Source organism: Lolium rigidum, chromosome 4 (assembly GCF_022539505.1).
Source record: "Lolium rigidum isolate FL_2022 chromosome 4, APGP_CSIRO_Lrig_0.1, whole genome shotgun sequence".
In the NCBI taxonomy this organism is placed as follows: Eukaryota; Viridiplantae; Streptophyta; class Magnoliopsida; order Poales; family Poaceae; genus Lolium; species Lolium rigidum.
In genome coordinates this window covers 123,996,122-124,008,917 of record NC_061511.1, presented here as the reverse complement: position 1 = coordinate 124,008,917, position 12,796 = coordinate 123,996,122, and the positions used below count along the sequence as shown (strand labels likewise).

Here is a 12,796-nt window from a genome sequence, read left to right as displayed (position 1 = left end):
TCATGCATTTAATGAGATAGTATTCTAGCAGCCTCTATTAAATTATGTCGCAATCTTTTGGTTGGTGGTCTTGCTCAAGTCTGATAAATATTTGCTGGCTATGTAGTATAGTATTCAAGTCGTTTTGAAGGATTCCCTTCTCATGATTGGCCAGTAAGGGCATGTACAATGGTAGAGAAGACATGCCTTTCCTTACGCCGTCACGTCAGCTAGAGAAAATATTAGATATAAGTCATACAAGGCATTATCTCTTACAGCCATCTCTAGTAATTAATATGAAAAATTAAATTTTGGTAGGAAATTTGTTGCTAAGGGAAGACATATGTGATACAATGGAGAAAATAGTCTGACGTGGCATCACTAAGGGAGGCTGATATCACCCCATTGTACATGCCCTAAGGTCACTATTTGCACATTTCCTTTTTTATGTGATTATGATTATGTCTTTTTTTTGGCATTTGAACCGTTTCTTTTATGGTATGAAATGTGCAATGAAATGGGTACTAATTAACGGAAGACCTATTTGAAAAGATTTTTTCTAGTTTACTCTTCAGTTAATTGGACCAGAAAATCTGACGACTTAATTAGTACCCATTTTTGTTGACTTGTTAAATCTTAGCCTATATTTTTCATCTGTTCAAATGACAGAATTGAGGCATTTTTTCCTAGTGCTTTCTGTTTGATGAACTCCAACATGACAACTTGATCATGCATTTCTAATTATCTATTGTGAATACATTTACTCAAGCTATGTGCTGATCTAGGCAACAGTTTCTACAAAGTTCCGCCTTGAAAATAATTTGCAAAATCTTGAAGACAGCTATGAAGCAGGTAAAGCTTCAGGCAGTAGGCTGCCAAATACTCCAGTAAACCACTAAGCTCGGTGCAAATTGGTGCGCCCTCTTGGTCATCCAACTATTCTGAAGTCACATATTGAAAATATCCCAGAGGATTCTCATGAACCATACATTCCTTATTTACTTTGCGATAACCAGCTGTTTTGGATTCACCAAATTACCTCCTATCATTTTTCTTCTTTCTGATGAGAGTTGATATTCCTATCTAGTTATCCTCATGTGCCGGCAGTTCTATGCTCGAGCTCCATGTTCCACCAGTGGAACTTGTTGTTGTAATCAGCAACTTTTATTCATGTACATTTTGTGGCCACTGTGCTGTCGGTCAGTCAGCTATCCAGCCTTGAGTGGTCTCCCATGTTGTGCACATGGCAAAGTTAAATTTCTGTAGCCTTTAATTGTTCTCGTGATGTTGGTCACAGTTATATCCCTTGTACTATCTAGAGAATGTTCATAATGCGTTATTGAGCTGGCGAGTGACATGCATCTGCATCAATGTAAGCCAAAATAATTTATGTATTGTTTTTGCAGGCTAGTGCAACTAAAAGGAGTAACAATGCTGGAGTACTTAGGACTGTTTGGAAGTTCCCAGAGCTTGAAAATAAATTCTTGCTCTCTGTTCTGTTGCTCCTCCTTTCAGATCCGCCATCACCTGTTAAAAAAAAAATCCGCCATCACGTGCTATCTTTTATCGACATCGTAGTTCACCATCATGGCATGTCGGTAAGTCATCAATGCCACCTCATGATCGATCGCCATCGACATTTAGCTCCCCCTTTTCCTACTCCTCTCTACTTGCTCTTTTTATTGTATCTTCTTCTTTTTGCACCTTTCTTCGTCCTTTTCTCGTCAACTCCTTCGCCACCATCTCTATCTTAAAACTTTACTCATGATGTTATTCCATTTCTGAAAAAGGATACCCCCTCTGGACCCATTTAATTGATGTGAGGTAAACTGGACATAGCACAAACGAACCGGTACGGGAAAACAACAAGGTACCAAGGCAATAAGGAGGCGGCTCTAAAACCCATTTAGGGTTTCGTCCCTCTCGCCGGCGACGCTGCCGGTCCGCTCCGCCTCCGGTGTCCTTGGGTCCTTGGAGGTGTGGCGGACTACAGCCTCTCGCCGGCATGAAGGTTTCAGTTCTTCATTTAGTTCGCTTTCGGTGTCTTCTTCAGGATGGTGAGGCGGCTATTTCCTGAAGTCAATAAGGTCCTCCCCGCCCTATCTTCGTTCCGGTGGTGCATCTAGCGCCAGCGGAGGGCGCGTGGAGTTGTGTGTCCGACGGATCTGTGATTCGGTCGTCTTTCGTGTTCTATTGTGTGGCTTCAGGTCAGTCTCTTCCGATATACGGTTATCATCATTGGTGATGGTTGCTGCTCTGGTGCGCTGGTCCTTTGGGGCCTTAGCACGATGACTTCTCGTCTGTCTACTACAACAAGCTCTACTACGACAAGCTTTGCCTGGCTCCGGTGATGGAGGGGTGAGGACGGCGGCGCGCCTTTGGCTCGTGTTAGTGTCTGTAGTCGTCGCTAGGTGGTCCACTGATCTATTTGTAATTTTCATTATTTTTAGATATCTTTGTACTACTGTTGATGAATATTAATAGATAGGTGAAATTTTCGCAAAAAGAAAAAAAAACTGGACATAGCACATTTAAATGTAAGGACTGCGACGATTAAATCGGCCCAGATGGAGTACAAAGTAGTACTACTAGCAGAAGTGCCGTGCGTTGCATCGGGAAATAAATACTCAAAGGCGTCAACGAACCATTCTATTTTGCGCTTTTTATGTGAAAACAAATATTTTGTTGCCTTATTCATATTGACAATGAGAATAAAATTGTCCGTTAACTAAAGTTTGGTCAGTTCATAAGAATAACCTAACATTAAGAGCTAGAGCATGAATCTATTGTTCACGAATAATTGTTCAACTAAATTTGTACAAAAAAGTTAAGAGGTTTTAAAAATTCTTTCAAATTATTTACGGTGGGCTTCCTAGGCCATGGTTCATGGTTGGGACCACGTGATCAAAATCAAATCTTTCCCGAATTAATTGTATATTTTCATGTTTGGTTTAAATTAAGTAAGCAAGGTTTTAAAAATCATGAGTGTTTAAAACTGTTTTAAAGCCCTAAACCTTCCTATCTTCTTCTCAAAATGAAAATTCCAAAAGATTTCAGGGATAAAAAAGGGAGAAGCCTCCACTAAACTTGCCGGCCGAGCTAGGCCGTACCCCCAGCAGCAGCCCGAACGCCACGTCCCGAAACCAACCCAGAACCATGCCTCGGTCGTGTCTCCTCCGAGCGTCGTCAGGAGCCGCTCGCTCCCCTCCTCCACTGGTCGGTCGAATACCGTCGCGTGTGTCACCACCCAGCTTTCCCATCCCCGCGCCGACCTTGGCATCCTGGAGCCCCGAGGCCGGCCATCCCCCAAGAAAGGCAGCAATCAGAGCCACGCCTCCCCGTTGGCATTGCACCGCGCGGTCGATGGAGAAGTATGCACGGTGCTCCTCTTGTTGATTCTCCCCAAGCTTGCTGATGATATTCTATGTCGGTGGAAGGAAAAAACGAAAAAGAAGACTCCTTTCGAGAGGACCCATCTCACACCAAGTCCGACGAGATATCCAAGTACATGTTCGGTAGCTGCTCCATCTATGCATGTTCACACTACACGATTTCTTCATGTAAAAATAGTATCTTCTCCAGTAGCACCTTGTGTTGTGATTATGTACGAAAGCTCGAAAACACATTGTACAACTATATTGTCACTTTGAACTACATACATTTTTAATCAGCCAGTAGCGGGGACCCATATACCGTGTTTATTTTATATCTCGTTGTTTGCTACGGAAATACTTGACTCTGTATTACAAGTAGCAATCAAAAGTAGTACTGAGGAAAAGATTTAGGAGCATTGGTATTTAAGAAAATATTAAATCGCTCCTCTCTTATACAAGCCTTCGGTTACTGGTCTATGCTCCGGCTAGCACCCGAACATAGATCCCGTGTCCATCCTACTCGTGTCCATCCCACTGCCGTCGTATTATTTCAGGGTCAGCTCAATCTGGCCTTCTTCGTGGCTCAACAGCCCTTCTCCAGGGTCGTAGTACCTTTGCACTATCCATGTATTCCGTACAGTTTGCTCTGGTCTTCTTTATATGGCTATCTCTTCCATCCAACATGGGTCAACTGAAGCGCTGGGCTCTGCGCCGAATCGCTCTGCTGCTGCTTGTTGTTTCCAAGATAGCTTGTTGATGTCCTAGAACCTGGCGTATATAAGAGCAAGTACAATAGAGTCCAGTCAGCTGACTATAAGATATTAAATAATATATTTTACATGAGTTGGAGGAGAGAGAAGAGGAGAGAGAAGGGAGGTGGGCTACTATGCAATAGCAAATTTCTTGACGCTGCTCCTGCAAGACCTTGTGAGAGTGAAAGGTGGGTCATATATTAGTAAAGTACTACATTCTTATAGCCAACTATTGTACATATTAGCTATATGATGACTACAAATGATATGATATCTTGTTATAGCCAACAGTTGGCTATACTATTGGAATTGCTCTAAATCGGCCAGACTCGGTACATTCCAGCGAGGTGGGATTATTGAAGAGGCATTATTTTGTAGTGATGGCCAGACTTTCAATGACGAACGTGGCTTCTCTGCTTATATGGACAAATTAGAAACGTGGCTCATGGCCCACAACGAGCGCTTTAACGCAGAGCCCAGCAATACATCTGCTCCAGCCAACCACTGCTTCTCCACTTATCACATCCTACCACGTCAGCCAATGTAATGGGAGAAAAAAGGGAGGAGAAGCACGTAGACTGTGATTGTTTGCCGGGTCGGCTCTCTCTATTCGTTTGGCAGAGGGCCAGTTAATTCTGTTTCTCAGGATTAGAGCATTACATCTTGGACGAAACAATGATGCTGATGCTTGTTTCTCGGAGGCGGCTTGTTGGTTTCAGAAATCTCACCCATATAAACCGGCGGGTCAAGGTTTAATGTAGCGATGTGGGACTATCTAGCACACAAAAACGTACCAGAGAGACCTTAGCTAGCCAATGATTTTGTGGAGGCCTGCTTCGGTGCTCAACTTGTTCATGAGAGCATGTCTAACAGGCCCCGTATTTTTTCGTCCCGTATAACACGAGTAAAGGGCCCTGTATCCGGTTTTCGACGGCCAAAATATTCTGTTTTATGGGGTGGGGATACGGGCTCTGCTAGCTCGTCCGAGTTTCCGGCCCCTCAAAACAGGGTTTTAGACAGCAATTTGCACAACAATTTCACATCAAACATAGCACATCCAAAATATGTGATGCATAATTCATAGTTTTAACATCACAACACGATCATAGGCAATGTTCAAGCCACGGAATTCCCAAATGTGATCAACCATCAACGGATCCATCACCACCGGCGCCACCGCTCGCCGGAGACTCACCTTGATCACGAGCTTGACGCGCAGCCTTCTTCCTCGCAATGATGTCCGCCTTGGTCTCCTTCCACCACGCCAGCTGATCCTCGTCCATGCCATCGGTGCGCATCATCATGATTTCCCTCTCCTCGGCCAAGAGCTCCTTCATGGCCTTGGCTTCTTTGGCTGCGATCATCTTCATGTCAAGCTCGGCCTTCAACTTGGCATCTTCCCTCCTTGCTTGCACCTTGGCAAGCTTCACCTCACTCTTCTTGTCGGTGATGAGGAGCTTGGTCTCCAACGTCTTCATCGTCAATGCCTCCTTGGACTTCATGAGTTGATCCAACTTCTCCCGGAAGCTAGCTCCTTCAAGTTCTACCTTAACCCTCTCCTTGGCCTTCTTGTTGCCCTCGGGCTTGCCGGTGTTTCTCCCACTCATGTCCTCTCGCTTCATCATCCATGGTGAGAAGTGCCTCCTTCTTGCACTTTGGCTCGTTGTCCCGCAACTTCCACTTAGGAAGATGTTGAAGGATGGAAAAGTAATGTTGAAATTGAAATTCCTTGTTCTTCGAGCCGGCCATGTCCTTGTACCGTTGTTGAGCATACTTGGGCTGCACAAAAATAGTATGACGGGATGTTTCTACATCATCAACACATAATATGGATAGCTTGTGATGTTTCCACATCATCAACACAAGGAAAACTTACATAGTCCTCCGGCACGCATCCACTAGGAGGGTTGTCGGCCACTTGATCCATGGCAGCACTCCAACGAGAACAAGCCGGCTTGATGATGTTCCATCGGCCTTCAAGGGAGCGGTAGGATCTGTCCGCCATGCTCTTCGTGCGAGGCTTCAGCTGGTGGTACGGATCCTCAATGCGCCGCCAATAGCGCTTGCCGCCTTGGTCCACTCCGGTGCACGCATCCATCCCCACCTTGCTCCAAGCACGGACCAAGATGGCGTCTTCGATCTCGCTGTAGTTCGACGTGCGTGGCTTCGGCGTCGACGAAGAACCGGCGGCAGCCGGATCAACCTCAACCACCTCCTCCTCGTCACCCTCATCCTCCTCCTCGTCATCAAAGTCTTCAACGTTGCACTTGTAGGGATTCGTAGCATAGAAAACAAAAAATTTCCTACCGCGAGAACGCAATCCAAGCCAAGAAGCAATCTAGAAGATGGGAGCAACGAGGGGATGAACGAGACTAACCCTTGAAGATTTCCAAAGCCTACAAGAGGAGGCTCTCGTTGCTGCGGTAGACGATCACTTGCCGCTTTCAAAAGCGCGTAGAAGATCTTGACGGTGCCACAATTGGGCAGCACCTCCGTACTCGGTCACACGTTCGGTGTTGATGAAGACGTCCTTCTCCCCGTTCCAGCGGGCAGCGGAAGTAGTAGATCCTCCTTGGAATCCCGGCAGCACGACGGCGTGGTGGCGGTGGTGGTGGAGATCTCCGACAGAGCTTCGCCTAAGCTATGTGGGAGAGAGAAGTAGGAGGGAACCGCTAGGGTTTGGGAGAGGGGCGCCGGCTAGGGCAGCCTTGAGGGGTGCGGCCATGGTGGTTTTGTGGTGGCCGGCCAGCCCCTCTCCTCCCCTCTTTATATAGGTGGAAGCCCCAAGGTTTAGGTCAAATAGTCCGAATAAGACCCCAACAAAAACCTTCCAAGTAACCAAACCTAGGGGGAGTGGGACTCCCCCCTTTCCTTGGTGGGGTGGCCGGCCACCATGGTGGGGAGTCCACTTGGGACTCCTCCTCCCTTAGGTTGGCCGGCCAAGGTGGGTGGAGTCCCTCCTTCCATCCTTATTTCTTCCGGACTCTTCTAGAACCTTCTAGAACCTTCCAGAGAAAATACCGGATCATTTTCAAACCTAGAAAATGACTTCCTATATATGAATCTTATTCTCCGGACCATTCCGGAACTCCTCGTGATGTCCTGGATCCCATCCGAGACTTCGAACAAAACTTCGAACTCCATTCCATATTTCCATATCTACTTAAACGACATCAAACCTTAAGTGTGTCACCCTACGGTTCGCGAACTATGTAGACATGGTTGAGACTTCTCTCCGACCAATAACCAATAGCGGGATACGGAGATCCATAATGGCTCCCACATATTCAACGATGACTTAGTGATCGAATGAACCATTCACATACGATACCAATTCCCTTTGTCACGCGATATTTTACTTGTCCGAGGTTTGATCATCGGTATCTCTATACCTTGTTCAACCTCGTCTCTCGACAAGTACTCTTTACTCGATCTCGTGGTATGTGGTCTCTTATGAACTTATTCATATGCTTGCAAGACATTAGACGACATTCCACCGAGAGGGCCCGAGTATATCTATCCGTCATCGGGATGGACAAATCCCACTGTTGATCCATATGCCCGATACGTCTCCAACGTATCGATAATTTCTTGTGTTCCATGCCACATTATTGATGTTATCTACATGTTATATGCACACTTTATGTCATATTCGTGCATTTTCTGGAACTAACCTATTAACAAGATGCCGAAGTGCCGGTTCTCGTTTTCTGCTGTTTTTGGTTTCAGAAATCCTAGTAACGAAATATTCTCGGAATCGGACGAAATCAACGCCAAAGATCTTAGAATCCCCGGAAGCATCCGGAACACACGAGAGGGACCGAGAGGGGGCACGAGGCCCACCACACCATGCCTACGGCGCGGCCTAGGGGGGCCGCGCCCCCTAGGGTTTGGCCAGCCCTTCGACCCCCTGACGCCGCCTCTCCGCCTATATAAAGCCCCTGGATCAGAAAACCCCGAGGCGTTCGACGAAAACCACGAAAACCTTCCAGAGCCGCCGCCATCGCGAAGCCAAGATGCGGGGACAGGAGTCTCTGTTCCGGCACGCTGCCGGAGCGGGGAAGTGCCCCGGAAGGCTTCTCCATCGACACCGCTGCCATCTCCACCGCCATCTTCATCACCGCTGCTGCTCCCATGAGGAGGGAGTAGTTCTCCATCGAGGCTGGGGGCTGTACCGGTAGCTATGTGGTTCATCTCTCTCCTATGTAGTTCAATACAATAATCTCATGAGCTGCCTTACATGATTGAGATTCATATGATGATGCTTGTAATCTAGATGTCATTATGCTAGTCAAGTGAGTTTTACTTATGTGATCTCCGGAGACTCCTAGTCCCACGTGTGTAAAGGTGACGAGTGTGTGCACCGTGTGGGTCTCTTAGGCTAGATTTCACGAGAATACTTATTCATCGTTGAATGGCATAGTGAGGTGCTTATTTATATCTCTTTATGATTGCAATGTGTTTGTATCACTACTATCTATGTGCTACTCTAGTGATGTGTTATTAAAGTAGTTCTATTCCTCCTGCACGTGTGTAATGGTGACGAGTGTGTGCACCGTGTTAGTACTTGGTTTGTGCTATGATCATGATCTCTTGTAGATTATGGAGTTAACTATTGCTATGATAATATTGATGTGATCTATTCCTCCTACATATGCATGAAGGTGACGAGTGTGCATGCTATGCTAGTACTTGGTTTAGTAGCGTTGATCTATCTTACACTAAAGGTTACTTAAACATGAGCATTATTGTGGAGCTTGTTAACTCCGGCATTGAGGGTTCGTGTAATCCTACGCAATGTGTTCATCATCCAACAAAAGTGTAGAGTATGCATTTATCTATTACGTTATGTGATCAATGTTGAGAGTGTCCACTAGTGAAAGTGTAATCCCTAGGCCTTGTTCCTAAATGCTGCGTTACTACGATGCGTTACTACTGCTTGTGTTACTACTGCCGAGTTACTACTTCTGCTTGTTCTTGTTTTTCTTGCGTTACTATCTGCTGCAATACCACCACCATCAACTACACGCCAAGCACTTTTACGGCACCGTTGCTACTTGCTCATACTTATTTATACCACTGTATTTCACTATCTCTTCGCCGAACTAGTGCACCTATTTGGTGTGTTGGGGACACAAGAGACTTCTTGCTTTGTGGTTGCGGGGTTGCATGAGAGGGATATCTTTGACCTCTTCCTCCACTGAGTTCGATAAACCTTGGGTATCCACTTAAGGGAAACTTGCTTGCTGTTCTACAAACCTCTGCTCTTGGAGGCCCAACACCGTCTACAAGAATAGAAGCTCCCGTAGACATCAAGCACTTTTACGGCGCCGTTGCCGGGGAGGAAAGGTAAAAAGGCTCTCATACACCGGTCTCAGGTAAAGTATTTTTCTGGCGCCGTTGTGTGTGTGCTCGAAGCTATTTCCTTTAGATCCTGCAATTGCATCTTGTTGTTTCTTGTTTACACTAGTTTGGCATAATGGACAACAATGAGCTTCTTATTCTATTTCCTGATTTAAAACATGGATTGTTTGATGTGAAAATTAAAAAACCTATGAGATCTTATTTGCATGCTGGTAGTAATATTAGTATGAACGCTTTGAACACCATTGTTGATAATGATATAGAAAGTTCTAAGCTTGGGGAAGTTGGTTTTCATGATATTTTTAGTCCCCCAAGCATTGAGGAGAAAATTTTCTTTGATGATACTTTGCCTCCTATTTCGATGATGATAATGATAGTGGTCTTTTTGTGCCACCTACTATGGAGAGTAAATTTTGTTGTGATTATACTATGCCTCCTACACTTGATAAGAATAATAATGATAGCTACTTTGTTGAATTTGCTCCCACTACAACTAATAAAATTGATTATGCTTATGTGGAGAGTAATAATTTTATGCATGAGACTCATGATAAGAATGCTTTATGTGATAGTTATATTGTTGAGTTTGCTCATGATGCTACTGAAAGTTATTATGAGAGAGGAAAATATGGTTGTAGAAGTTTTCATGTTACTAAAATGCCTCTCTATGTGCTGAAATTTTTGAAGCTACACTTGTTTTATCTTCCTATGCTTGTTACTTTGCTCCTCATGAACTTGTTTATTTACAAGATTCCTATGCATAGGAAGCATGTTAGACTTAAATGTGTTTTGAATTTGCCTCTTGATGCTCTCTTTTGCTTCAAATACTATTTCTTGCGAGTGCATCATTAAAAGCTACTGAGCCCATCTTAATGGCTAAAAAGAAAGAACTTCTTGGGAGATAACCCATGTGTTATTTTGCTACAGTACTTTGTTTTATATTTGTGTCTTAGAAGTTGTTTACTACTGTAGCAACCTCTCCTTATCTTAGTTTTGTGTTTTGTTGTGCCAAGTAAAGTCTTTGATAGTAAAGTAAGTACTAGATTTGGATTACTGCGCAGAAACAGATTTCTTTGCTGTCACGAATCTGGGTCTAATTCTCTGTAGGTAACTCAGAAAATTATGCCAATTTACGTGAGTGATCCTCGGATATGTACGCAACTTTCATTCAATTTGAGCATTTTCGTTTGAGCAAGTCTGGTGGCCTAATAAAATCCATCTTTACGGACTGTTCTGTTTTGACAGATTCTGCCTTTTATTTCGCATTGCCTCTTTTGCTATGTTGGATGAATTTCTTTGATCCATTAATGTCCAGTAGCTTTATGCAATGTCCAGAAGTGTTAAGAATGATTGTGTCGCCTCTGAACATGTTAATTTTTATTGTCCACTAACCCTCTAATGAGTTGTTTCGAGTTTGGTGTGGAGGAAGTTTTCAAGGGTCAAGAGAGGAGGATGATATACTACGATCAAGAAGAGTGAAAAGTCTAAGCTTGGGGATGCCCCGGTGGTTCACCCCTGCATATATTAAGAAGACTCAAGCGTCTAAGCTTGGGGATGCCCAAGGCATCCCCTTCTTCATCGACAACATTATCGGGTTCCTCCCACGAAACTATATTTTTATTCGGCCACATCTTATGTGCTTTTTCTTGGAGCGTCCGTGTGCTTTTGTTTTTGTTTTTGTTTGAATAAATTGGATTACATCATGCTTGTGTGGGAGAGAGACACGCTCCGCTGGTTCATATGAACACATGTGTTCTTAGCTCATAATATTCATGGCGAAGTTTCCTCTTCGTTAAATTGTTATATGGTTGGAATTGGAAAATGATACATGTAGTAATTGCTATAATGTCTTGGGTAATGTGATACTTGGCAATTGTTGTGCTCATGTTTAAGCTCTTGCATCATATACTTTGCACCTATTAGTGAAGAATACATAGAGCATGCTAAAATTTGGTTTGCATAATTGGTCTCTCTAAAGTCTAGATAATTTCTAGTATTGAGTTTTGAACAACAAGGAAGACGGTGTAGAGTCTTATAATGTTTTCAATATGTCTTTTATGTGAGTTTTGCTGCACCGGTTCATCCTTGTGTTTGTTTCAAATAAGCCTTGCTAGCCTAAACCTTGTATCGAGAGGGAATACTTCTCATGCATCCAAAATACTTGAGCCAACCACTATGCCATTTGTGTCCACCATACCTACCTACTACATGGTATTTTCCCGCCATTCCAAAGTAAATTGCTTGAGTGCTACCTTTAAAATTCCATCATTCACCTTTGCAATATATAGCTCATGGGACAAATAGCTTAAAAACTATTGTGGTATTGAATATGTAATTATGCACTTTATCTCTTATTAAGTTGCTTGTTGTGCGATAACCATGTTTACTTGGGGAACGCCATCAACTCATTGTTGAATTTCATGTGAGTTGCTATGCATGTTCGTCTTGTCTGAAGTAAGGGCGATCTACACTGAGTTGAATGGTTTGAGCATGCATATTGTGAGAGAAGAACATTGGGCCGCTAACTAAAGCCATGATTCATGGTGGAAGTTTCAGTTTTGGACAAATATCCTCAAATCTCTAATGAGAAAAGAATTAATTGTTGTCAAATGCTTAAAGCATTAAAAGAGGAGTCCATTATCTCGTTGTCTATGTTGTCCCGGTATGGATGTCTAAGTTGAGAATAATCAAAAGCGAGAAATCCAAATGCGAGCTTTCTCCTTAGACCTTTGTACAGAGCGGCATAGAGGTACCCCTTTGTGAAACTTGGTTAAAGCATATGTATTGCGGTGATAATCCAGGTAGTCCAAGCTAATTAGGACAAGGTGCGGGCACTATTAGTACACTATGCATGAGGCTTGCAACTTATAAGATATAATTTACATGATGCATATGCTTTATTACTACCGTTGACAAAATTGTTTCATGTTTTCAAAATCAAAGCTCTAGCACAAATATAGCAATCGATGCTTTTCCTCTATGAGGACCATTCTTTTACTTTCAATGTTGAGTCAGTTCACCTATTTCTCTCCACCTCAAGAAGCAAACACTTGTGTGAAGCTGTGCATTGATTCCTACATACTTGCTTATTGCACTTATTATATTACTCTATGTTGACAATATCCATGAGATATACATGTTACAAGTTGAAAGCAACCGCTGAAACTTAATCTTCTTTTGTGTTGCTTCAATACCTTTACTTTGAATTATTGCTTTATGAGTTAACTCGATGCAAGACTTATTGATGCTTGTCTTGAAGTGCTATTCATGAAAAGTCTTTGCTTTATGATTCGAGTTGTTTACTCATGTCATACACATTGTTTTGAT

General features: G+C 43.5%; 1 protein-coding gene across 1 annotated transcript in view; it reads left to right on the top strand.

Moving 5' to 3' along the window:
* Positions 1–822: 822 nt before the first annotated feature.
* Positions 823–12,796, top strand: part of LOC124647474 (receptor-like protein EIX2) — a 13,857-nt gene continuing 1,883 nt past the window's right edge. Inside the window, exon 1 of the mRNA XM_047187414.1 lies at positions 823–831. Within this exon, the coding sequence (XP_047043370.1) occupies positions 823–831 (9 nt within the window). The remainder of the gene's footprint in view (positions 832–12,796) is intronic.